The 26,799-nt window shown below is 43.3% G+C and overlaps 1 protein-coding gene across 6 annotated transcripts in view; it reads left to right on the forward strand.

Moving 5' to 3' along the window:
• Positions 1 to 26,799, forward strand: part of LY86 (lymphocyte antigen 86) — a 91,154-nt gene that overhangs the window by 26,586 nt on the left and 37,769 nt on the right. For 5 of the 6 annotated variants that reach the window (XR_007517181.1, XM_049882926.1, XM_049882899.1 and 2 more), the window contains exons 2-3: positions 18,078 to 18,164; positions 20,189 to 20,317. Coding sequence is in view for 5 of the 6 variants with exons in the window: in XM_049882926.1 (XP_049738883.1) it covers positions 18,078 to 18,164; positions 20,189 to 20,317 (216 nt within the window). In the remaining variant the exon portion in view is untranslated. Of the gene's footprint in view, positions 1 to 18,077; positions 18,165 to 20,188; positions 20,318 to 20,719; positions 22,252 to 26,799 lie in introns of those variants that run through there. The other variant, XM_049882909.1, reaches the window with a different exon arrangement.

Raw genomic sequence — 26,799 nt, forward strand, 5'->3', positions numbered from 1 at the left:
CCTTTTTTTCCCAATTATTAAGTATCTGCTATATGCCTACCATTGGACTAGATGTTTTACATACATTATTCCTTTTAATTACTACAAAAAAAATCTTCTAAAGGAGCTGTATCACCCCCATTTCACATATTAGACAATTGAATCTTCTCTGACTTTAGCATCTCTGCTCTTTCCTCTGAACTATCCCGTGCCTTCTGGGTTGAGAAACACCGGCCTTCTTCAGAGTACAATTGCCCTGTGCTTGGAAACAGTCCTGGCAAACCTGGAACTCAGGGAATGCCTAATCTTTCCCTGTAATCAGCCTGAAGCTCAAGAGGAGCAGGAACATAGCACTTGTGTTGGGCCCATTTTGCTGTCTCCAAAGCTCAGTTTTTCTTTGAGCTCCTCGGCCTCACTCTCCAGTTCTGGCTCACACACAGCAGTTATCCGAGGGAGAGCGCGGAGGTCACAGCTCAGGAGGCAAAGCCTGGAAGCCTTGACACAGTCACTTCACTCCCTGTTAGGAACTGAATTGTGTCTCCCAGAAAGATGTGTTGAAGTCCTAACCCCTGTACCTGTGAATGTGACAATGTTGGAGAAATAAGGCCTTTAGGAGTCTGGTGGTTCCTAGTCCTGTATGACTGGTGCCTTATAAAAGAGGAGGACAGACACAGAGTCACACACAGAGGAAGACAGACACCATGTGAAGATACATCTGCAAGCTAAGAAATGCCCAGGACTACTAGAAGCTGAAAGAGACAAGGAAGCCTCTTCCCCTAGAGCCAACAGAAAGAGCATAGCCCTGCAAACACCCTGATTTCAGACTCCCGCTGTCCAAAACTATGAGACAATGAATTTCCATGCTTTAAAGCCACTCACTTCATGCACTTTGTTATGGCAGCCGTAGCAATGCTAAAGCTGCCCTAGAGCTCCGCCTCTTCATTGCAAAACGGGATGTGGACACTTGATGCCCTGGCCATGCGTGAGACTGGTAGAGAATCAAGGATTCGTATACATTGTACAGCCTCCCAGTATTTGTGGTTCTGTATGTGAGCAGTTCTGTATGTGAGCAAGGCGGGGCTGGTGTCAGAGGTTGTCTCTCAGCCGATTTACCAGTCCCCGTTCACTCATCCGTCGTTTTCTGTGGCACAGGTGCCAAGGACAAACACCTCAGCTTGTCTTTTCAATCATATCCAGTTTACTGTTTCCAAAAGCACGGTAGAGTTCCTTTTCAGCATTTCCGGCATTTAAAGAAAAGTCGCTCATCTTCACAGCTACATACCCAGTTGAGTAAGCCACCCTGTGCCTTCATGTCCCGGTTCTTGTCCCTCTGTCAAAGGACTTGTAGGAAATGTAGGAATGAAATGTGACAGGTTCTGTCTCAGTATCACCAAAACCGACACAGTTCCAGCTGTTCCTAAGACAAAGCATGGAGCTGGCCACAAGCTTCTCCCCCAGAAGGGGTCTGTCATAGATTAAATTGTATCCTCCCAAAATGTGTATCAACTTGTCTAGGCCATGGTTCCCAGTATTGTGTGGTTGCCCACCATTTTGTGATCTGATGTGACTATCCTGTGTGTTGTAAATCCCACCTCTATGATATTAATGGAAGCCCTAGTGGCACAGTGGTTAAGAGCTCAGCTGCTAACCAAAAGGTGAGCAGTTAAAACCCACCAGCTGCTCCGTGGAAACCCTATAAGGCAGTTCTACACTGTCCTGTAGAGTTGCTATGAGTTGAAATCGACTCGATGGCAATGGCTTTTCTGTTATTGAGGCAGGACTAGAGGCAGTTTTGTTACCGAGGCAGGCCTCAGTCCATAGGATTAGGTTGTATGTTGAGTCAATCTCTTTTGAGATGTGAAAAAGAGAATCAAGCAGACAGGGAAGGGACCTCCTACCACGAAGAATGAAGAGCCAAGAAGAAGGGGAGTGTGTCCTTTGGACCTAGGGTCCCTCCTCTAATAAGCTCCTAAAAACCAGGGGGAAGATGGATAACAAGGACCTTCTTCCAGAGGCGACAGAGAAAGAAAGCCGTCCCCTGGAGCTGGCACCTTGAATTCGGACTTCTAGCCTCTAGACTGTGAGAGAATAAATTTCTCTTTGTTAAAGCCATCTGCTGTGGTATTTCTGTTATAGCAGTACTAGATAGCTAAGACAGGTCTCTCGTGGGAGACTGCCTGGAAATAGAAGTTAGACCTGCACTTTGAAATGCAGTGAAAAACCTAAGGAGGTTCTGAAGTCTGGTGCTGCTGTAACAGAGATACCACAAGTAGGTAGAAGTTCAAATTCAGAGTGTGGCTCTAGGGTGAGGTCCTTCTTTGTCTATGCAGGACTTGCAGATTTGTCTGCCTCTGTTGTCATCAGACAGTGTCTGCCTTCCTCTGTTTATGCTTGCTCATCTCTGTGTCTGTGTCTGTAACTCAGAAGTGATTAGGTTTAGAACACACCCAACACTGAAATGGCTTCACTGGCATAACAAAGAAAACCCTATTTCCAAATAGGATCACATCCACACACACATAGGGGTTGGGATTTCAATGCATATTTTGCGGGGAACACGATTCAACCCATAACAGCTGCCATTGAAAAATAGAACAAGCTAATTTTTGCTAATTTTCTACCCCATGTGGATCAACTGTAGATTAGTTACAGAAGGTGAAACAACTATCCCCACCCAGCAGAATAGGCAAGTCTCCCTGATGCTTATAAATTCCCTCATGAGTCTATATGAGAGTCCTGGGGATTTGGATATTGACCGGCAATTGGGCTAAAAAGACTCCCAACAATGTCTATCACATATTAGTCAGTTAATAAAATCTGTAGAAAGAATGAATACTAACATTCTCATTAAAATTATGTTTAAAATGAAGTTGCTAAGCCAGGTAGTATGTAGTAAGCCCATATAGAAGACAATAAATACATGTTGGCTATAAAGTAAGAGATTTAGAGCATATATGTATCTTATACTGAGACTATTATTCAGTTGTATAGTATTATAACTAGAGGAAAAGAAGAAACAAGGTGTGAGATCATACATCTGACTTGGGTGTGTGAATAAATTCCCAGTGAAATGCCTACCAATGAGGCTAGAAAAGGCACATAACTACTAGTATTTAAATAATGGCCATCGGCGTCCTTACTGTGCTGTTTGATAGTGATACAATTTGACAGGTGGAAAAAAGAAAAGATCAGGAAATAATAGAAAAACACAGCTAGGAAACATTTCCTACACTATAAGTTATTTCCTTGTCTACAAAGCGAGGAGGTGGTATGAGGAAAGGGGAGGAAAGAACAGACCCTAGTAACACTGGGGACAGAGGGAGGAAAGTTAATTTTGCATTTTGATGGTTGGTCAATGACAAGTTCACGGAAGCCTTAAGCACCATCCTCTTTTTAGGGATCTACAATGACTCTTGTATGTATGCCATCCTATTAATGCAAACAAGAACATCCTACTAATTAACATCCTATTAATGCAAACATCATCACCCCTGCTTGATGATGAAGCCATGCAAGAAAGCAGAGTTTCACATGTATGCACACCTAGGCCCAAGTCGTCAACAGATCACAAGTTTGCAATACTGGTAATCATCCATCCTAAAGTAAGAAGCCAAACTTCAAAATCTGTCTGTTACTTCGTTTCATTTGATAAAGAATTCCAAAGACAGCAAGGAATAGAGAAATATCTGCCACCCTTTGGCCTAGGACTACATCTTCAAGCATACTCGGGAACTCAATCCAAAATGCCAAAACAGATTTTCCCATTACTACGATGACAATGTTAATACGCTAGCACCTTCCTAGGGGGCACTTCCAAGTGTGACGACAGGATCAATAGCACTGGCCTCGTTACCTAGGAGTCCCAAGTAATTCTGGGCATGCATCAAAGTTGGAAATAAAAAAAAGCTCAACTTTCTAACACCTTCTGCATCAAATTACTTGATCTTCTCTCTTTTTTGTCTATTTATCTAACCAACTGACATTACTGAGCATGTCTAAAAAAACAGGTTATTCAAAGATGAACACATAATACCTAGTTCCCAACCTCTCATAGCTTACACCCTAGTATACTCTAAGACAGTAGCAAACTGCAGTCGTCACTACACTGCACGATGATGAAGGTATGACAAAGACATACACAGCAGGCCTTTAAAGGCCAAGGAAAAGACAGCTAAACCAGATTCAAAACCCCAGATAGCATCTTGGAGAGGGATATGTTTGAGCTGGCTTTTGAAGGTGGAGAAGGTGGCGAAAGCTTTCCTATGTGAAATATAAATCCCTTAGGAGACATTTATTGGAAATTGACCAAGAATATACACACCCTACTCTAATCCTGCCTCATTAACATAACAAGGACAACCTATTCCCAAACAGGATCATAGCCACAGGCATACCCATTACCCATTGCCCATTGCCACAAAGTCGATTCTGACTCATGGTGAGCTACAGGCATAAAAAAACAAAACCAAACTCACTGCCTTATAAAAAACCCATTGCCATTGAGGTGATCACTAATAAAGGTTAGGATTCACAGCACATATTTTGGGGGACACAGTTCAATCTATAACACAATGTAAGTTTCTCCTGGAGGCAGCTTGGTTTCGTCCAACAGCATATGCAAGAAACAGCTCATGAAGTAATGTGAGTTTACAGGGACCGAGCCCTGAAGTTTAAGGTATGTTGGAAGAACAATGAGTAGTCTAAATCTCAGGACACTGACTGATGTAAACACTGAAGGGGTGAGGGCAGAAAAAGAAAGAGCGAGAGAGGGGGAGAGAGAGAAAGGGAGGAATAGAAAAAGAGACCACATTCACGCAGCAGAAAGGACATGGATGAGCCTGGGTGGGAGGTGAGTTGGAGAAGTGGCAGCAGAATTCCACCCTCCCACGGGAGTGCCAACACTTCACTCACTCTGCAGCTGTTTTTAAAGCCCAAGCAATAGCGCTGTAAACCTACACGCACAAGTGCCAGTAACACTGGTGAAATCTGAATGAGGTCTGGGAATTGTACCCACGTAGACTTTCTGGTTCTGATGTTGTACTATATGTAAGCTGTATAAGGGAAAGCTGGGTGAAGGGTACGTGAACCTTACTCTTTTTGCAACTTTCTGTGAGTCTATAATTATTTCAAAAAAAAAAAAAAAAGCTTAAGGAGGGATCTAAAATATGAAAAATGGGACAAACAGTGTGACATTTGCCCTCCCCCTTTCCCTCAGATCACCCAACCAGCAAACAGAGGCTGCAGGGGAGGGAGCTACCTCCATAGACTCCAGGATTTAGGGACACACAACGAGGCACGAGCATTTGCCTAAGACTAAACCAAGTGGAGGCATGATGGTTCGAAGGGGGAATTCTTGCCTTCCATGCAGGAGACCTGGGTTCAATTCCCGGCCAATACACCTCATACACAGTCACCATCTCTCTGTCAGTGGAGGCTTGTGTGTTGCTGTGATGCTGAACAGATTTCAGCAGAGCTTCTAGATAAGAAGGATTAGAAGAAAGGCCTGGCGATCTGCTTCTGAAAATCAGCCATTGAAAATACTGAGAATCGCAGCAGTCTGATCCACAACCAATCACACGGATAACCTGGACCAGGCAGTGTTTCATTCTGTTGTGCATGGGGTCACCATGAGGTGGGGGCCAACTTGACAGCCACCACCAAGATCGACAAACCAAACGGAGCAGCACATGTAGAGTGTACTGTGGGAAAGCCAGGCCCCCTGTCCCGCCCACTGCCCTTTGGTGAGGAACTGAATTTCTGAGACTATGCTGTTGAACTTTGTTTTCTTCTCCCTGATTTCAGTTGAAAGCCTAACTCTGACCAACCAAAGCCAAACCAAACCAAACCTGTTGCCATCAAGTCAGTTCTGATTCATAGCGACCCTATAGGACAGAGTAGAACTGCCCCATAGGGTTTCCAATGAGCAGCTAGGTGGATTCAAACTGCTGACCTTTTAGTTAGCAGCTGCACTCTTAGCCACTAAGCCACCAAGGTTTCCCAACTCTGACCAGACAACACCAAGGCAAAGGTTCTTTTCCCTTTGCTCCTGGACCCAGTTCTGGCCCAGCTCAAGAGAATACAGACCATCACTAGAGCTTAAGGCACAAAAATGTTTCTGCAGCTGCGAGCAGTTAAGACCCTGCTCACCTGCAGCCCTGCTTGTTTATCTAAATCTACTCTACTCCACGAATGTGCAGTTCTAGGACTTATTTGTTTACCGCGCCCCTTAGTATGCAAGGCAGATGCTGCTGGCTGCCTTTCCAGAGCCAATTCCTCAGGGCCAGCAGGATTTGCAGCAGCTGGTTCTGAGAGGCCTGATTTCTACAGCACACATATCCCCAGGGGCAGGGGCAGCTTGTGGCAGTTTGGAGGGCATTCTGGGTTCACTCACAGTAACGACCAACCTTCTTTTGGCTGAAGCGATAGATGTCAACAGAACAGAGAGAAAATGGGTATAACATAGAGGCTAAGGAAAAGTATATTTAAAATGAATGTATGTTATATTTCACCATGAAGCTTTTACTTGTTTCTTTAGCTCATTTGCCACTAAAACAAGGAAGTGTCTAGAGGAAGCATTTGTCTCTGCCATCAAAGCCCTGAAACACCAATTCTCGTTAACTTTCCAATGTTTTAGAAGACCCCAAATCAGGGAACTTTTTTTTTAACAGGCACTAAAAATTATTTGAATCAAGTGTCCACAGTGAGGGTCTTCCTCCCCACCCCCCCCCCAGTCAGTTCTCATACTGTATAAGGAGAACTAATTACAAAATGCCATCCAACTCCTTTCATTTTGGCTGATGAGTCTGAGGCATTTTTAGTAGAAGTAAAGCCTGATTGTGATGGTTAAGATTGTGTGTCAACATGATTCTCAGTGTTTTGGCAGTCGTATAATGTCGTGATCACTTCCCTGTTGAGATTTGACATATGATCACCCCCATGACGGACTTTGCTTCATGTAGCCAGTCAGTTGAAAGGGAGTTTCCTTGGGCATGTGGCCTGCATCAGATATAAGCGGACATTCTGGCAGGGCTTGGGGGGATTTTTGTCATGCTGGATCCTATAGCTGGCTCCTGTTCATTTGACCTTCAGTTCTTGGGACATGAGCTAGCAGCTTACCTGTGGTCTGGCCTGCAGATCTTGGGATTCATTGAATCTTCACAGCCTGTGAGAAAGAGCCTGATCTCTGAACTGCCTTCTCTCCCTCTCTCCCCCTCTGTCTACCTACCTATCTACCTACCTACCTACCTACCTATCTACATATCTATCTACCTATCTATCTACCTATCTATCTATCTATTTACGCTCTTTACTGGTTTTGCTTCCCTAGAGAATCCAACCTAAAACATTTGGTACTGAGAGTGGTCCTAGAGACATAAAATTGTAAGGAAGACTCTTCTAAATTGGTCCTCAGGTCTGGTTAGTCTTAAAGATGTTGATGACTCTGCTTCCAGTAGTAGAGAGGGCACTGCTAATCCATGGCTTCAGGTGACAATAGAAACAATGCAAAATTACCACCAATAGATCAGGTATTGATGAAAGGCGAGGCTCTGGGTGATTGCATGTGTGACGCCTTTCTATAATTTTGTCATAATGATGAGTATAAGGAAGCTGGTTGGCTGGTCCTACTTTTGCTAGACAAACTGGTGAAAGAAAAGAGATGTTCTCAGGGCTTCGGAGTCAAAGCTCAAGTGCCTCATAAATGACCTCAAAGTTTCCACTTGTGCTTTGAAAGGAAGCCTTATTTCTTGTAGTAACAGAGCTGATACTGCCAAAAGCCAAACCCAGAGTCTAAATTACAACACCAGCTCAACTGTCAACCTGTAGAGGTGTCTGAAGTTAAAGTGAGAGCATTCATTGGGAAGAAATGGCATCTTGAAACTTGGGATGGGGACATATGGGGAGATAATCAGGAAGCTGAAGACACTGAGCCCCTAAATTCCTTTGAATCACTCCTGCCAACTGAACCAGCCCTCTCATTCCCATCTGAAAAGATTACTCCATGTTTGTCTGCTAACCCACCCTGCCCAGTAAAACCATTAGCACCTCCATTCTCATCTAATGAGATTAGCCCAGCAGCATCTAAAGAGAGCTTCACTGAGTCATTGCCTGGTGCATCACCTAAGGCAAATGTTTTACAAGACATTGCTGAATGTTCTCAAAACATTTCCCCACTACCAATTTTGGCTTTTAAACCTATAACTAGATTTAAGTATGACCCAAGAGGAGGTATGCTACACTCCAAAAGAACAGCTTGACTTTTCTAATATGCACAAACAGAAATCTGGGGAATGCGTGTGGGAATGGCCATTAAGGGCATGTGATAAAGGTGCAAGGAACATAAAGGTGGATCAGTCTGAGTTTATTGATATGGGACCACTAAGTACAGATTCTTCATTCAGTGTTTCAGCTCAAGAAGTTAGGAAAGGATCTGATAGCTTATTTGGTTGGGTTGCTGAAGCACGGATTAATGGTAGCCTACACTAAATCAAGTCGAAGTACCAGACCTGCCTTGGTATACTGTAGAAGAAGGTATCCAAAGGCTTAAGTAAATTGGCATGCTAGAGTGGATTTATAGGTTATACCCCTAGACCCACACATGGAATGCCCAGAGGACACACCTTTCACAACTATGGTGAGGAACAAATTTAGGAAGGGAGCCCCAGCATCCCTGAAAACTGCTGTGATTGCTATGTTATGCTGCCCTACGTGGATTAAGACATGTAACTACAATGGGGCTGATTGGACCCCCCTGGTGATAGGGGCCAAATGGTGGCACTCAACCAACAAAGACAAGGTAGACATGGTTACCATAATGGATAATAGTAGAGTCAAAGTAGTTATCAGGATAGTCTGACTTGTATGAACTTATGGCATTGGCTAGTTAGTCATAGAGTACCTAGGAGTGAAATAGATTGGAAATCTACTAAATATTTACTTGATCTGTACAAACAGATGAATTCTAGGTCAGGTGAACAGTAATCTAACTGCAATCGCCAGGATAGACAGTCATGGTCCCGCAATCAATTCCCAGACTTGGGTGAGTTTAAAAACCCACAACCCCTTGAAGGAAGGGGAGGCTGGGTACCCTTGAGGAAGGACTCCAGTACACTACCAAAAACTTATACTGTTAATATTTCTCCCAGCCTTCCCCAAATTCATTGACTACCTTTTGCTAGAGTGACTATTCATTGGGGAAAAGGAAATAATCAGACTTTTCAGGAATTACTGAATACCGTCTCCGAACTGACACTAATTTCAAAACCCAAAAAAATCCATTGCCATCAAGCTGATTCTGACTCATAGAGACCCTATTAAGCAGAGTAGAACTGCCACATATGGTTTCCAAGGAGCGCCTGGGGGACTTGAACTTCCGGCCTACACTAATGCCAGGAAACCCACAATGTCACTGTGGCCCACCAGTCAGAGTGTGGACATATGGAGGTCTCATTATTAATGGAGTCTTGGCTCATGTCTGTCTCACAGTAGGTCCAATGGGCCCCTGAACCCATCCTATAGCTGTTTCCCCAGTTCCAGAATGCATAATTTGAGTGGATATATTCAGCAACTGGCAGAACCCCCACATTGGATCTCTGACAAATGAAGAAAGGGCTATTATATTAGGAAAAGCCAAGTGGAGGCCATTAGAACTGCCACTACCTAGGAAAATAGTAAACCAAAAGCAATACGTCATTCCTGGAGGGGTTGCAAAGATTATTGCCACCATTAAGGACTTGAAGGATGCAGGGGTAGTGATTCCCACCACATCTTTTTGGCCTTTGCAAAAAACAGATGAATCTTGGAAAAAGACAGTGGATTATCAAAAACTTAACCAGGTGGCAACTCTAATTTCAGCTGCTGTTTCTGATGTGGTTTCATTGCTTGAACAAATTAATACATCTTCTGGCACCTGATATGCAGCTGTTGATTGGGCTAATGCCTTTTTCTCCATACCTGTTTCAAAGGATCATCAAAGCAATTTGCCCTCAGCTGGCCAGGCCAACAATACACCTTCAGTTGTCTACTCCAGGGCTACATCAACTCTCCAGCCCTACGTCATAATTTAGTCCTCAGGGACCTTGATCGCCTTTCCCTTCCACAAGATGTCACACTGGTCCATTACATTGATGACATTATGCTGATTGGACCTAGTAAGGAAGAAGTGTCAGTGGCTCTGGACTTATTGGTAAAGCATTTGTGGGCTAAAGGGTGGGAAATTAAAAACCCCACACAAATTTAGGCACCTTCCGCCTCAGTGAAATTTCTAGGAGTCCAGTGGTATGGCGCACTTTGAGATATTTCTTCCAAAGTGAAGGATAAGTTATTGCATCTCACCCCTCCTGCAATAAAAAGGAGCCACAACACCTAGTGGGTCTCTTTGAATTTTGGAGGCAACATATTCCTCATTTGGGTGTGTTACTCAGGCCTATTTATCAAGTGACTCAAAAAGCTGCTAATTTTGAGTAGGGCCCAGAAGAAAAGGCTCTGTAACAAGTTCAGGCTGCCATGCAAGCCACTCTGCCCCTTGGGCCATATGATACCATTGATCCAATGCTGCCTGAAGTGTTAGTGGCAGATAGAGATGCTATTTGGAGTCTTTGGCAGGCCCTTTTTTTTTACCGGTGAATCACAGCGCAGACCCTTAGGATTTTGGAGTAAAGCCCTGCCATCCTCTGCAAATAACTACTCTCCTTTTGAGAAACAGCTTTTGCCTTGTTACTGGGCTTTAGTAGAGACTGAATGCTTAACCATGGGACAGCATCATGAACTGGGTTCTCATCCACAGAGTCATAAAGTTGGACACGTATAACAGCACTCCATCATTAAATGGAAGTGGTATATTTGAGATCAATCCTGAGCAGGACCTGAAGGCACAAGTATTTTGCATGAGGAAGTGGCCCAAATGACCATGGCCTCCACTTTTGTCACATTACCTTCCATCTCCCAGCCTGCACCTACGGCCTCATGGGGAGTTCCTTATGATCAGTTGACTGAGGAAGAGAAAACTCGTGCCTGGTTTACAGATGGTTCTGCACAATATCCAAGCACCACTCAAAAGTGGACAGTGGTAGCATTACACCCCCTTTCTGGGACCTCCCTGAAGGACAGTGGTGAAGGGAAATCCTCCCAATATGCAGAACTTTGAGCAATGCGCCAGGTTGTTCACTTTTCTTGGAAGGAGAAATGGCCACTTGTGTGATTGTATACTGATTCATGGGCTGTGGCCAGCGGTTTGGCTGCATGATTAGGGACTTGCAAGGAACATGACTGGAAAATTGGAGACAAGGAGGTATGGGGAAGAGGCATGTAGATAGACCTCTCTGAATAGCCCAAAGAAGTGAAGATAGTTGTGTCTTATGTGAATGCTCACCAAAGGGTGACCTCAACAAAGGAGGATTTTAACAATCAAGTGGATAGGAAACCAGTCATCCTCTTTCCCCAACTACTCCAGTCACTGCTCAATGCGCTCATGAACAAAGTGGCCATGGTGGCAGGGATGGAGGTTACTCATGGCCTCAGCAACATGGACTTCCACACAGCAAGGCTGACTTTGCTACAGCCACTGATGAGTGTCCAGTCTTCCAGGAGCAGAGACCAACACTGAGTCGCCAATATGGCATCATCCCTTGAGGTCATCAGCTAGCAACCTAGTGGCAGACTGATTACACTGGACCACTTCCGTCATGGAAAGGGCAGGGGTTTGTTCTTACTGGAATAGACATGTCCTCTGGATATGGATTTGCCCTCCCTACATGCAATGTTTCTGCCAAAACTACTATCCGTAGACTTACAGAATGCCTTATCCACAGTCATGGTATCCCGCACCGCATTGCCTTGGATCAAGGGACTCACTTCACAGCAAATGAAGTGCAGCAATGAGTCCATGCTCATAGAATTCACTGATCTTACCATGTTCTCTCCAACATCCTGAAGCAGCTGGTTTGATAGAAAGTTGGAATGGCTTTCTAAAGACACAATTAAAGTGCCAGGTAGGCAGCAATACTTTGCAGGGTTGAAGCAATGTTCTCCAGGAAGCTCTATATGCTCTAAACCAGCATCCAATGTATGGTGCTATTTCTCACATAGTCAGGATTCATGGGTCCAGGAATCAAGGGCTGGAAATTGGAGTGACACCACTTACTATTACCCCTAGTGACCTACTCTCAAGATTTTTGCTTCCTTTCCCTGTGACCTTAACCTCTGCAGCTTTAGAGGGTCTTAGTTCCAAAGGGAGGAATGCTCCCACCTGGAGACACATCACTGATTCCATTGAACTGGAAGCTAAGAATGCCACCTGGCCACTTTGGGCTCCTTATGCCTCTGGATCAAGAGACAAAGAATGAAGTTACCATACTGAGTGGTGTGATTGATATTGATTACCAAGAGAAAATTGAATTGATATTACATAATGGGGTTGAAAAAGAGTATGCCTGGAGTGCAGGAGATCCCTTAGGGCATCTCTTAGTACTACCATACTCTGTGATTAAAGTTAATGGAAAACTACAGCAACCCAATTCCAGCATGTTTACTAATGGCCAGACCCTTCAGGAACAAAGGTTTGGGTCATCCTACCAGGCAAAGAACCATCACTAGCTGAGATGCTTGCTGAGGGCAAAGGGAATACAGAATGGATGGTAGGAGAAGGTAGTTCTAAACGCTAGTCACCACCACGTGATCAGTTGCAGAAATGAGGACTGTATTTGTTATGGGTATTTCTGCTTTGTATGTATGCATCAAATATTTTTTTCTTCACTTATAAAATGTAGGATGTAAATAGGACTAGTGCATTTTCAGTTGTTTGTGTGTTCATTGGATCATGTTAGGCACGAGCATGACTTTATAATTGTCTTTATTCAGAAATGTATGGTTTGAGGAGATATGTATAGGTGCCAATTTAACAAGCGGTGGACTGTGATGGTTAAGATTGTGTGTCAACTTGGCTGGGCCATGATTCTCAGTGTTTTGGCAGTCGTATAATGTTGAGATTTGATATGTGATCACCCCCATGATGGGATCTGCCGTGAGTAGCCAATCAGCTGACAGGGAGTTTTCTTAGGCGTGTGGCCTGCATAAAATATAAGTGGACATTCTGGCAGGGTTTGGGAGGGCTTTTTGCTTGTGCTGGATCCTGCAGCTGGCTCCCGTTTGTCTGACTTTCAGTTCTTGGGACATGAGCTAGCAGCTTACCTGCGGTCTTGCCTGCCAATCTTGGGATTCATGGAATCTTTGCAGCCTGTGATAAAGAGCTCTGTTCTCTGACCTGCCAATCGTGGGCTCACTAGCCCCTGTGGCTACATGGATCAGGAGAAGCCACTATCCTGATCCACTGACTTGGAAAGTTATAGCCTCTAAAACTGTGTGAGCCATTTCTTCAATATAAATCTCTGTGTGTGTGTGTGTATATATATATATATATATATATATATTTGTATGCTTTACTGGTTTTGCTTCTTTAGAGAACCCAGCCTAAGACACTGATCATTGGGAAGGTAATACTTTACAGTGGTGCTTCTGCACCAAAGGAGATTTTGTCCCATGGGGGACTGTTGGCAATGTCCGGAGACATTTTTGGTTGTTACATCTGGGGGGGACTCGCTACTGGCAACTGGAGGTTTAGATACTCCTAAACGTCCTATAATGCATAAGGCAGGACCCTCCCTTGCCCCCGCGCACACACACAACCAAGAATTATATGGCTCCAAATGTTAATACTGACAAGGTTGAGAAATCCTGGTTAAAAGTCTCAACTAATTTACTACAAATAGCCCTCATTATTCATTCGGCAAACATTTACTGGGAACCTAAGATAATATTAAGACATTATGCTAGGCCATGGGGTTGCGGGAGCTTGCCTTTGTAGCATTTAGTAGTGTGCGTATATATAGATAGATGATAGATAGATTAGATAGATACATTTGATAGATAGATAGAGATAGAGAGATGGATAGACAGATAGATAGGTAGGTAGATAGGTAAATAGGCAGGTAGGCAGATAGGTAGGTAGGTAGGTAGATAGGTAGACAGGCAGGCAGGCAGGCAGGCAGGCAGGCAGACAGGCAGACAGACAGACAGAGAGGGAATGCTAAGTGCCTTAAGAGAAATACAAATACCAGGAGAGACATGAGAGGGTTGGGAGTTTGCAAACTACATGTTCACTCTCAAGAACATCTCTCTCAAATATAAAATTGAAATAATTTCTAGGAAAGATTACCAAACCCCCAAGTACTTTTTAAGCAATCTGTCTGTGTGTGTGTGTGTCCTTAGAGAGAAATGGCTTACTACTGTCTTTGTCACTTTGCTTTTTAAGAAAATTATTTTCCTAACAGTTTTAATGTTTGCCCAGTATCAGGAGAATGCTTTTTATTCTTTTTTTCCTTCTTCTGTCCTTAGTTTCTTCTATCTGTACCTTTAAAATATTGATAAATACACAGTATAATTCTGTACCTGTAATTAACTAAGCAAAATACCTTTCTTACCAGTTACGTTGGAATAGATCCCAACTCATTGCAACCTCATGTGTGACAGAGTAGAGCTGTGCTACTTAGAGTTTTCGATGGCTGATTTTTTGGAGGTAGATGGCCAGGCCTTTCTTCTGAGATGCCTCTGGGTGGACTTGAACCTCTAAACTATTGTTAGAAGCAGAGAGTGTTAACCCCTTGCACCACCCAGGGACTCCAAGAAAACTACTTACCCTCTTTTATATTTCCCCAGGAATAATTTTATTCACTATTTTAAGGATTCTGTCATGGATTGAATTGTGTCCCCGAAAAATATGTGTATCAATCTGGCTAGCCCATGATTTCCAGTATTGTGTGATTGTCCACCATTCCGTCATCTGATGCAATTTTCCTGTGTCGTAAATCCTGTCTCTATGATGTGAAGGAGATGGGACTAATGGCAATTATGTTAATGAGGCAGGACTCAATCCACAAGATTGGGTTGCATTTTAAGCCAATTTCTTTTGAGATATAAAAGAGAGACGCAAGCAGAGACATGGGGACCCCATACCACCAAGAAGGAAGCACGAGGAGCAGAGTGTGTCCTTTGGACCTGGGGTCCCTGGCCTGAGAAGCTCCTAGGCCGAAGGAAGATTGATGACAAGGCCCTTCCTCCAGAGCCAACAGAGAAAGGCTTCCCCTGTAGCTGGCAGCCTGAATTTGAACTTCTAGCCTCCTAGACTGTGAGAGCATCTCTTTGTTAAAGCCATCCACTTGTGGTCTATCTGTTATAGCAGCACAGGATGACTAAGACAGATGCACTTCCCTAAATGTCTGTTAGTTGGCCCCCATCATTGTCAGTACCGTGCTACCAGGTATGCAGCTGGAGCAATTGTCTCTGTGCTCCCTAGTCCTAGCTCTCAAGCCTTGGAATAGAAGGGAAGAATGTTGGGACAGCACGAAGATGCTCATGAAAGAGAAAAATAAGCATAAGAAAAAATTTTCCCCCAGGAAAATTAGCGACTAGATCAAAGGGTTTTTGATCAAACAAAAGTGCACCTACATTCGTTTCGCAAGGCTGAAATTGCCTAGTGATCATTTCCACGGCAAATACCAGAGACAATTGTGTATTTTTCAGGTCTACAATGTGGATGATAAAACTGCCTGGAACAATATCATTGACAAATATGTGCTCACAACAAAGCTAAATTTGAAATCAGTTATGAAATAGAACACTAGATGCCTTATGCCTGCACAGAAACTAGAGAATATTCTAGACACTCTTACAAATCAAATAATTAACATGCATATTTGAGCCTGTATTCTGTGAATTACACTGCACAAATCCAGGCAGCAGTTTTTCATTTTGTTTTGTTTTTTAAGTCTGGGTTTGAATCTTGGCTCCCACACTTTCTAGTTCTGGGACTTGGGCAAGTTAATAAAACCTCCCTGAGTCTATATTTTTCCATCTGTAAAACTAGGAAACGCATACCAATCTCTCAAGTTTGCTGTTTACTGTATCTATCTAGGTCCAGCTGGAAAAGCAGAAATTGTATCAATTATTTTAACGGAGGGAATTTAATATAGGAACTGTTGGGCAGTTGGCTTAGCTGTCATCCAGTCAGCTCTGACCCATGGCGACCTCATGTACAACAGAATGAATCGTTGCCCAGTCCTGTGCCATATTCATGATCATTGGTACGTTTGAGTCCATGGTCGTGTAGTGCCTTCCAACCTCGGAGGCTCATCTTCCAGCACTATATCAGACAATATTCTGTTGTGATTCCTAAGGTTTTCATTGACTAATTTGTGGAAATAGATTGCCAGGCCTTTCTTCCTAGTCTGTCTTTGTCTGGAAGTGCTGCTGAAACCTGTACACTATGATGGTATTTGTCATACTAGTGGCATAGCTTCCGGCATCATAGCAACACACAAGCCACCACAGTATAACAAACAGACAGGTGGCGGAAGCGGTTGTTAGAGAAACAAACAAACAAAAAACGGGTGTCAAGGAAGCAGCTACTAACCCTAGGTAGTACCATCCCTAGGGCTGGGAAAAGAAAGGATAGAGGTTGGAAGCTTGAAAAAAGGACCCTGTGGAGCTGAGATTCAGATATCTGAGGAAGAGGTATCAGCTTCTGAGGTGCTCTTATCTCTGAAGCTTAGGAGGCCCACAGAGCTGAGCGTCAGCTGCTCTTGGAAAGGTGTAAAAGAGAGCTGGACACCAGGACCAACAGCCATGCAAGTGATAGGCATCATAGGGGTGACAGTCAAGGAACAGAGAGTAAGCAAGGCAGAGCGGGTCCATTCTCCTCTCCAGCCTCTGGTATCTCTACTGGCAGATGGCAGTGGAGAAACATGATTGCAGAAAGCCCCAGAATCACAAAGCAGACTACAGAAGCCTGGGTTTGGAGCTGAGAGACGATAGCGTCAGCTACAGCCCATTCATCTATGAGTTATGTCTATTTAAGAATGCTTACTATGTGTCAGACTGTGAGGCTCTGTGCTAGGCACTGGGGGCTCTGGAGAATTAAATGGAAAACTCCTATAAAGTGCATAGCTCAGGGACTACGGCAACTAGACCCCCAGTTAAAATCAGCTTTCCTACTTAAGGTCCAGTGGGAAGCATCAGGGAAAAGAAAATGGAGGGCAAAATGAACCAAAACAAAAAACCAGCTCCTGCCTTTTTTTAGAGTTTCATGTTTAGTTTAGTATTGGTGTAGGGTAAGTCAAATACAAAGTACAAAGTCACAGATGTTTGGATGCTTTAAAAAGTATTTCAGACTGTAACTGTTTTAAGAATTCAGAGAAGCAAAATGATATTTTGAGACTATCAGGAGAGACTAACAAAGAAGACGGAAATTGAGCAAAGAAGATGGAAATTGAGCAAGACCTGAATATGTAGGCAATGACCGAAAGGGGTAAGACCATTTGAAATGACAGAAAACACATGAGCAAACCAAGCATGGTGAGAATTTTCTGGGTGTGTACGTCAGCACCCAGCCTCGGAGGATGGAGGACATGTTCATGATGTGGAGTATGGAAGATGGGGCCAGTAGAATATTTCTGGATTTTATTCTGAGGTGTAGAAGAGCCATTGGAGTATTTTGAATGAGCAGAAGTCATGTTTAAAAAATATAATAATATCTTTGTAGCCCCTACCGTAGCTAACACAATACCTTGCATATAATGGGATATTTGTTAAAAAAATATATATATATATATAACATGGAATGGAATCATAAAAGCAGGTCTTGACTTTAAAAATGTGCATGTATCTCCCTCTGTTTTTATTATAATAATAAGGAAATATGAAATGTTTGGTGTAACGAACGAGCATTTTCAGGAACTAAAAGAATTTAAGCAATGATAAGAATTTTAGCAACAAGTAAGGATGTAACCCATCAATCAAGACACTCTATTCATTTCACAGATTGAGACCCTGCTGTCAGAGTAACATTGGCCAGCATTGACTTTAGCGAGACTGGGAGGGGCTTGTGAAATAGTCATGGGCTTATACAAAAAATTGTTGGGTCAATATGATGTTGAATCAGTTTAAGTATTCATACAGCAAAAAAATAATACAATTGGTGTGACTTTTGAATATGACTTTGCAGGGTATACAATGTACTCATAACTGATTTGTGGTCTTCTCCTTCACAGATCCACTCCAAGACTTTGGCTTTTCTATTGACCAGTGTTCCAAACAATTAAAATCGAATCTCAACATTAGGTTTGGACTCATTCTAAGTAAGTAAAAATTACTAGCATGAAATAAAATATTGCCTAGCCCTTTATGCTCCACGCACCCAATGACTTGTGTTAGCTGTAGTGTTTGGCTAAACTACTGTTCCCCACCACTCTCTGGAATTAACTGTCTCCATCTTCATTTTCCATTTTCTCTCTGGTAATATCCAGATAGAGTAGAATTCTTATTTAATGCGGTGCTTTTGTACTGAAAAAGACTCTAGGCACTAATTTGGATGATATAAGCACCTGGAATCAGTACACCCAGGAAAAAAAAGAAAATATTTTGAGCTCAAGTGTTGATATCTACTCAGGAAAGAGCTTTGGCTTAGTTATATCAGCAACAAACAAATCTACTTCCTGTAGCATGGTTTGCCATTTGTGCTGTTTGTTTCCCAAATAACGAATGTAAATTCTTAAAGCTTGACACAGCCCTTCCCCATTAATGAGCAAAAACACTTTCCGATTTTTAATATTTATATGATTGTGTCATTACAGTTAGTCAATATATTTGCTATAGTTAATAGGCTGTCTCCATTTTGAAACAGTTTTATCAAAAGCAAAGGAAAAGAGTGGAATAAACTTAGCATGTGGAATCATTCCAGGGAAACTGAGGGAACATTCCCAGAGGCCAAGAACTCTCACCGATCTTTGCATTTCCAGAGCCTTGCACAATATCTGAGTCTAGCAGCAGCTTGAGAAAGAGATAGCTGTGGGCTGAGGGCTGTGGGGATCATGGTCTTGGGGAACATCTAGCTCAATTGCTATAACATAGTTTATAAAGAAAATGCTCTACATTCTACTTTGGTGAGTAGTGTCTAGGGTCTTACAAGCTTGTGAACAGCCATCTAAGATACTCCACTGGTCTCACCCCATTAGGAGCAAGGGAGAATGATGCAAACTAAAGACACAAGGGAAAGATTAGTCCAAAGGACTAATGGACTACAACTACCACAGCCTCCACCAGACTGAGTCCAGTACAACTAGATGGTACCCGGCTACCACCACTGACCGCTCGGACAGGGATCACAATAGAGGGTTCTAGACAGAGCTGGAGAAAAATGTAGAACAAAATTCTAACCCACAGAAAAGACCAGGCTTACTGACCTGACAGAGACTGGAGAAACCCCAAGAGTATGGCTCCCAGACACTCTTTTAGCTCAATAATGAAGTCACTCCTAAGGTTCACCCTTCAGCCAAAGATTAGACAGGCCTATAAAACAAAACGAGACTAAAGGGGCACACCAGCCCTGGGGCAAGGACTAGAAGGCAGGAGGGGACAAGAAAGCTGGTAAAAGAGAACCCAAGATTGATAACGGAGAGTGTTGACACGTTGTGGGGTTGGTAACCAATGTTACAAAACAATATGTATACTAATTACTTAATGAGATGCTAGTTTGTTCTGTAAATCTTCATCTGAAATACAATTTAAAAAAGAGAAAGAAAGAAATTGCAACCCGAAAAAGAAGCTTTCAGAAGGCATATTAAAAAAAGAGAGAGAGAAAAGAGGAATGGAAGGAGGAATGGGGGGTTGTGATTAAAGGGAGGAGCTGAGAAAAAAGCAGAGAGAATTGGAAGGCATGACTGTGGCACACCGTAGCGCTTCCTATTGTAACTACGAGGGAATGTCTGTGTAGCAATAGTAGATGGGTGGGTAGGTTTGACCACATGCCACCCACTATTCTGTGGGATGCGTAGTACTAGGTAGCTGAGAATCTCTAAAAACCAGACCTTCAGACCTTGCACAGAGGGGCCATAGCATCAGAGAAGGAGAGTAAGCAGATTAGCCCCCTTGTCTCAGAGAAGCAACGACTGAGAAGGGCCACCCTTCCTACCCAGGGTTTTCATTACGATCCCCTGTCATATCGCCTAAGTGCTGTTACCAAGAAAGGAAGCAAACTTTTCCCACACGGAGCAGACGTCTGAAAATGCCAAGTCCTTTGGTTCATCCTGTTATAAACTTCGAATGCCTTTTACATACACACAAAACATACAATCCATTAAAGCTGTTCTTCTCTTTCACTTAGGAGAGGACATCAAAGAGCTGTTTTTTGACATAGCTCTCCTCACAAAAGGATCATCCATTTTGAATTTCTCCTATCCTGTCTGTGAAGGGGATCAACCAAAGTTTTCTTTCTGTGGACGAAGGAAAGGGGGTAAGCTGCCAGTCTTGCTAACTGCCTGCTAAGGCAAAGAGATGAACAAGAGTTTGCCACTGGGGTCAGACACCCAGGTTAGGCCCTGGTTCCACAACTCCCTTTAAAAACAAGGGTAATCTCACTGAATGGCATCTGTGAAACACAAACAATGGTGAGGCCTTTCCCTCAGGACCTACTTTATAGGGGTGAGCCAATGCCCCCGAGGTGCTTTACAGCAGACAGTTGTTACTGCTAGCAGTAGCACCTGATAAAAAGGGGTGGCACTAGAAAACAACGATAGCTTCCAAAATCCCATTGAGACTAAAAGTGTTCATAAGCATCTTCGCTTCCTTCCCAGCATTGCTGCTACAGAGTACCACAAACCGGGTGGCTTAAAATGACAAATTCATTCTTTCACAGTTGCCCAAAATCAGGATGTCATCAGGGCCATGCTGTCTCCAAAAGCTCTAGGGGAAGATCCTTCCTTGTCTTCCAGCTTCTGGCAGCTCCAGGCATACCTTGGCTAGTGGCAGCAACACTCCAATCTCTGCCACCATCACAACACGGCCATCTTCCCTCCGTGTCCGCTTGCATCCCTTCTCTTCCATAAGGACACCATTCATAGTGGATTAGGACCCAACCTACTCCAATAGGTGTTAATGCATAAGAACTTCAAAGGCCCTATTTCCAAGCACAGCCACGCCCATAGATCCCGGGCATTAGGACCTCATCAGATCTTTTTGGGTAACGCAATTCAACCCATAACATCAGATTTCTCCTCAGCTATCTCTTCAGTGGCAAGGTCTCCTCAATATGGCAATGGACTCTGGAAAAAAAAAATGTAAGCTTACTAAATGTAAGCTTTTTACTGTGGTCCTGTTTTACTGTGGTCTTGCCTATTTGTGTTACTGGTGAGAGAGACATTAGGTAACTAGACTCAAAGTGCAGAAGCAGAAAACTCCTTGTTTTATGTCTCCTCTCTCCAATTCACTAGCTCCCTCCACCTTGCCATCCGCACCTCCTAAAGAGCACAGGCAACCCTACCCCAGCCTGTCCCCCACCTCTCCAACTTGTCTTCATGCACCGTCTCAACCAAGGCCCTGAGATGCCTGTTTACTTAACTTGGGTCTGTTCTGTGACTGCCCTTTCCCAAGAGAGGTTCTCTTCCAGCTGCTCCCTCCTCCTGCCCAAGGCCTCCTTCCTATTCTCAAAGACCAACAGGGAGAAAACCCCAACCCCATATCCTTAGCCCACATCCCAGAAACACTCCTTTATCTATTTCCCTATTTAAGAAAGCTGGGATTTTAAAGAAAACCCTGGTGGTGTAGTGGTTAAGTGCTATGGCTGCTAACCAAAGGGTCAGCAGTTCGAATCCACCAGGCGCTCCGTGGAAACTATTGGGCTGTTCTACTCTGTCCTATAGGGTCGCTATGAGTCAGAATCGACTTGACGGCACTGGGTTTTTTTGGGATTTGGGATTTTAAACAGTAAAGTTCCTTGTGAAATCATCCAAATATCTTTCCTAAACAAAGGATCGGGTCCCTATGAGTTGGAATCAACTCGACAGCACTGGGTTTACTGGGTAAACAAAGGATATAAAAGAGATTGGAGTGTCCATCCCATATTGGGATATGGACAAAGAAGTCTGTGCCAAAACAGAAAACTTAGGACAGTACAGGCCAGAAGGTGGGAGGGGCTTTCCTGATAGGCACTCTCTGGGCCAGGATGCAATTGGCCTTGGCTTGCTGTCCCTCCTCACCCTCCTAGGCTCCCCTAAGTGCAGGGCATGTAACTCTATCATAGCACTTGCCATCTTGTACTATAATCACTTGTGCCCTTTTTGTCATTCCCACTGGACCGTGAGCTTCCTCAGGGAGAGGAAGTGTCATCTTCCGCTCTTTATCCCCAGTATTTTGAAATGTGCCTGATACATCAAACCAAACAAAGCTTTATTGTCGAGTTGACTCTGACTCATGGAGACCCCATGTGTTACAGAGTAGAACTGTGCTCCATAGGGTTTTCTTGGCTTTAATCTTTACAAAAGCAGATCACCAGGCCTTTCCTCTGTGGTACTACTGGGTGGGTTCAAATCACCAACCTTTAGATTACTAGCTGAGCACAAACTGTTTGCGCCACCCAGGGACTTTGCTTGATACTTAAGGGGTGCAAAATACAGGCATATATACTGAGTAAAATAGCTGTTACGGTTTGAAGTGTTTCCTCCAAAAGGATAAGCTGAAGTCCTAACCCCTGGAACCTGTGAGCATGGCCTCGTTTGTAAAGATGGTCTTTGAAGATGTAATTGCTCATCACCAGCTCAGGTTCAACCTGTTGGAACGTGGGCAACCTGAGACATTTAATAATTCCTTCCCTGTTTGCTTTGAGGTTATTCTGAGCCTGTTTAAGCATTCCTTATTTTTTTGTACATAATCTGTGTATAGCATACTAACAGTGGTGGTCTTCATGCTGTCCTCATTTCATAGGATGTTTTAGAGGAATTCAAAGCATCTTGAGATGATAAATAGCCACCACTCAAGGGAGACTGACAACTCTGCGGGCTGTCACCTACAGCCAGCTTCCACAGTCCTATCCCGTGCCTTTTGCTTCTCTTTCCAATTTCTCCCCAAAATAAGTGTTCCTGAACTCAAATTTAGAAACAATTACACTTGGAGGTACTCCCAGCTTAGCAAGAAAAAACATTCTCTAGGAGGTTCTTCTATCCCTACTTCTTCTGTTCCCTGGTTCAAGTCTCCCTACCTCCCTCCTGAGCCACAGAAGTGGCTTCTTAACTAGCTTCCCTACCACCATCCACACTGCAGCCAGAATGGTCTTCTCCAAGACAGATCTAATAATGTCACTCCCCTTCCCAAAAGGCTTCAAGAGTTCTCACTTCTATAGGAGAAAGCCTAAACTATTTAACAACCAAAGTTCATCATGAACTTGACTCTAGCCTACTTCGCCAGCCACATCTTGCCCCACTGCCCAACAGGCACCTTTAGCAAAAGCCTTCTCAAGTTATTTTCCACTTTCTGGCTGTGCCCTGTGTTTTAACACACACAACGTTGTTCAGATCTTCACCTTAATGCCTGTTCCTCATTTGTCTTCCATCGAAACCCAACTCAGGCATCACCTCCTCTCAGAAGCCCACCTCTAAGCCCGGCCAAATGACTTGTTCCCCCTGGGTGCTCCTGCAGCATTATCAGCACCTATGGAGTCCCTAGGTGTGTAAATTATTAACGCACTCCACTGCTAACCAAAAGGTTGGAGGTTTCAGTCCACTCAGAAGTGCTGCAAGAAAGGCCTGGCAATCTACTCCTAACAAGTTAGCCATTAAAAATCCTATGGTGCGCAGTTTTACTCTACACACATGAGGTCGGCACCATGGGTCACAACAAGCTACGTCCGAAAAATCAGCCATTGAAAACCCTGTGGAGCACAGTTCAGCTCTAACACACATGGAGTCACCATGAGTCCGAGTCGACTTGAGGGCAACTGGTACTGGTTTATTCCTGTAGTAGCCCTTACCTCAGCCAGAATTGTATTATGTAGTTAGAGAATGTGTGTGTGTCCCCCATTAGACAGTGAACGTCCTGAAGCGGGGATACTTCTTGCTCATCTCTGTCTCTGCAGACCTGGCAAAGAGCCTAGCAGAGTAAACATGCGGTAAACTCTTATTGAACCAAATTTGCATATTGACACATGATGGATTGCCTATGAGTAGGCCAGCCTACCTCAAAAGTGACTCTCTAATGACATTTGCACATGGCGGAAAGATACAAAGTATATCATCTCCCAGCAAACAGACCAAAGAAACCAAACCCATTGCCATGAGTCAATTCCAACTCATAGCAAAGCCTGCAGGACACAGTAGAACTGCCCCATAGGGCTTCCAAGCTGTATATCTTTATAGAAGCAGACTGCCACATCTTTTTCCCATGGAGCAGCGATTGGGTTTGAACCACTGACCTTTCAGTTAGCAGCCAAGCACTTAACCACTGTGCCTCCAGGGCTCCTTCAGCAAACAGAAGAAGAGCTGTGAATTATCTTGGTCCTCCAAGTTTAAGAAAACCTGACTACTGTTTCCTCTGTACATAGCTTTGATAGAATTAATAAAACGAACAGATATTTTCCCCCCAACACTGTGAGTTGTCCCACTCAGTTTGGTGGTAGCCCAAAAGACTGGTGTCAGAACACAGAGCAGCCTGCAGCCATTTATTGGCGTCTTTGCTGTGGAGATGGCAGCTCCCCAGGCAGGCTGAGAAGCTGGCACCGGGGAATTGCCCAGAAATTTCATGCAGTATGAAATGATTAGGAAAGTGATCTACAAATGCTGCGTGAACAAATAATTATGTAGATTTTATAAACCAGAGAAATGAAAATCTTAAATTCAGAGGCTTCTTGGGTTATTAATTTTTCTGAATCCACCCACAAACCTACTGCAGGAATGATTCTATTCCAAAGACATGATTGATTAATAGAAAGGCCAGAAGGAAGAAATGACACCGAGCTGAGCTGAAGTCAATCCAAGTCAAGCACAAGCTGCTGTTTACATATTAAGCACAAACCCGAAGCACTCTGGGGCCCGCAGGTCCTTCTCAGCAGAGTGGTGAGAAAACTTGGTTTTCACTGAGGGCGGTGTATGACGGTGTCAGTTACAGCTGGATTGCTTGAATATCATTTCCTCTGCATGCATTCCTCTGCAGCCCGAACCCTGCTTGTCTTCTCCCAGACAGATAAAAACTACAAAACAGCCAGGCTGAGTGAGATTTCCTTCTCCTCTGCTTCCTTCTCAGCTTGCTCTAAGGCATGAGCGTCCTGGACGAGGAAACCAGTTGACGCTTTTTGGCATTATCACTTAGAGTGTGATCAGCAATTTGGAGAAACAGCCGATACGTCCAAAAATAGGGGATTGACGAAGTAGAACATTCTCTAGCCAAACAAAGAAAGGCGCAATATGCTGTAATTTTAAATGATGTTGTAGGGGATTATTAACTTATATGGAAAATACACCCATAAGAATATTGTTAAGTGACCCAAAAAAACATCTTATAAAAGAGTTTCATGACTGGATCCTGTTTTTATTAAAATGTGTATAAGTGAATACACCAAAAAACTCTGGAAAAGTATGTACGTACGTGTTAACAGTAATAGTGGTCACCTTTAAATAGTGGAACTGCAGAACTTTATTTTCATCTTTTTTGAAATTTCTATTGCTTTTATAATAAATTGGCACGGTTACTTTGTTAAATGTTAGTTGGCCATTGTAGGAAATGATAGGGCCCCTGCTGTTGAGTTGAGTCCAACTCATAGCGACCCTATAGGACAGAGTAGAACTGCCCCGTACAGTTTCCAAGGAGCGCCTGGCAGATTCTGACTGCTGAACTTTCGGTTCGCAGCTGTAGCATTTAACCACTACGCCACCAGGGTTTCCGTAGGAAATGGTAGAATGGATGAATTCTCTTCCTCTATAGAGGAAATCGAAGATGTTTTTTATAGAGAATCATAGCCTATTAATGATATTTTGAGTGAAACAGAAGGTTCTGAATCAAAGAGCAATGCAGACTGTCAAGGGGCATCTAATTCAGTATTCTTTCACTTCACCGGAGATGTGAGTTCACTGAGAAGAAGCTAAAATAAGCCATTGTTTTATTTTCTACTTTTGTTAAGTCTTTTCCTTGTACCATCAGAGCATTTAGATTCAATTGCATCACTGGATCTAGATGCTTTCAGACTGGTTCCATCAGCTCGATATTAATTTTTCAGACTCAGCTGGGATTAAATTGAATGACTTTAATGACCACATTTACTAACCCTGACTGTAGTATTCAAGTTACGAATGGTCATGCGGGTAGAACCCCCATGAGTTGGATAACTTCAGTCTTGTCCATAATCACCAACCATGCCCTTAACCCAGTGACTCTTAATCTTGGTCACACATTAGTTCCACCAGTGCTGTCCAATATGGCACCTGCAAGCCACACGTGTCTACTGAGCACTTGAAATGTGGCCATTTTGCACTGAGATGTAATCTAAGTGTAAAATACACACTGGATCTCAAAGACTTAAAAAAAAAAGAAAACTAAACCCACTGCCATGGAGTCAATTCTGACTCATAGTGACCCTATAAGACAGAGTAGAACTGCCCCATAGAGTTTCCAAAGAGTGCCTGGTGGATTTAAACTGCCAACCTTTTGGTTAGCAGCCACAGCACTTAACCACTATGCCACCAGGGTTTCCCTCACTTAGTAGGGAAAAAAGAATGTAAAAATACCTCTGTAATGATTATATTGATTATATGTTGAAATGATAATATTTTGGATGTATTGGTTCCAATGAAATCATAATTATTTTACTTAAGTATTAATTATGTATCAATAACAAATAAAATATATTATTGACATATTAGAGTTAATTTTACCTTTTTAAATGTCACCACTAAAAAACGTGAAATTGTTTATATCATACTCATACTTCTCTTAGCACTGCATTGGAATCTCCTT

This window comes from Elephas maximus, chromosome 1 (genome assembly GCF_024166365.1).
Source record: "Elephas maximus indicus isolate mEleMax1 chromosome 1, mEleMax1 primary haplotype, whole genome shotgun sequence".
Lineage (NCBI taxonomy): Eukaryota > Metazoa > Chordata > Mammalia > Proboscidea > Elephantidae > Elephas > Elephas maximus.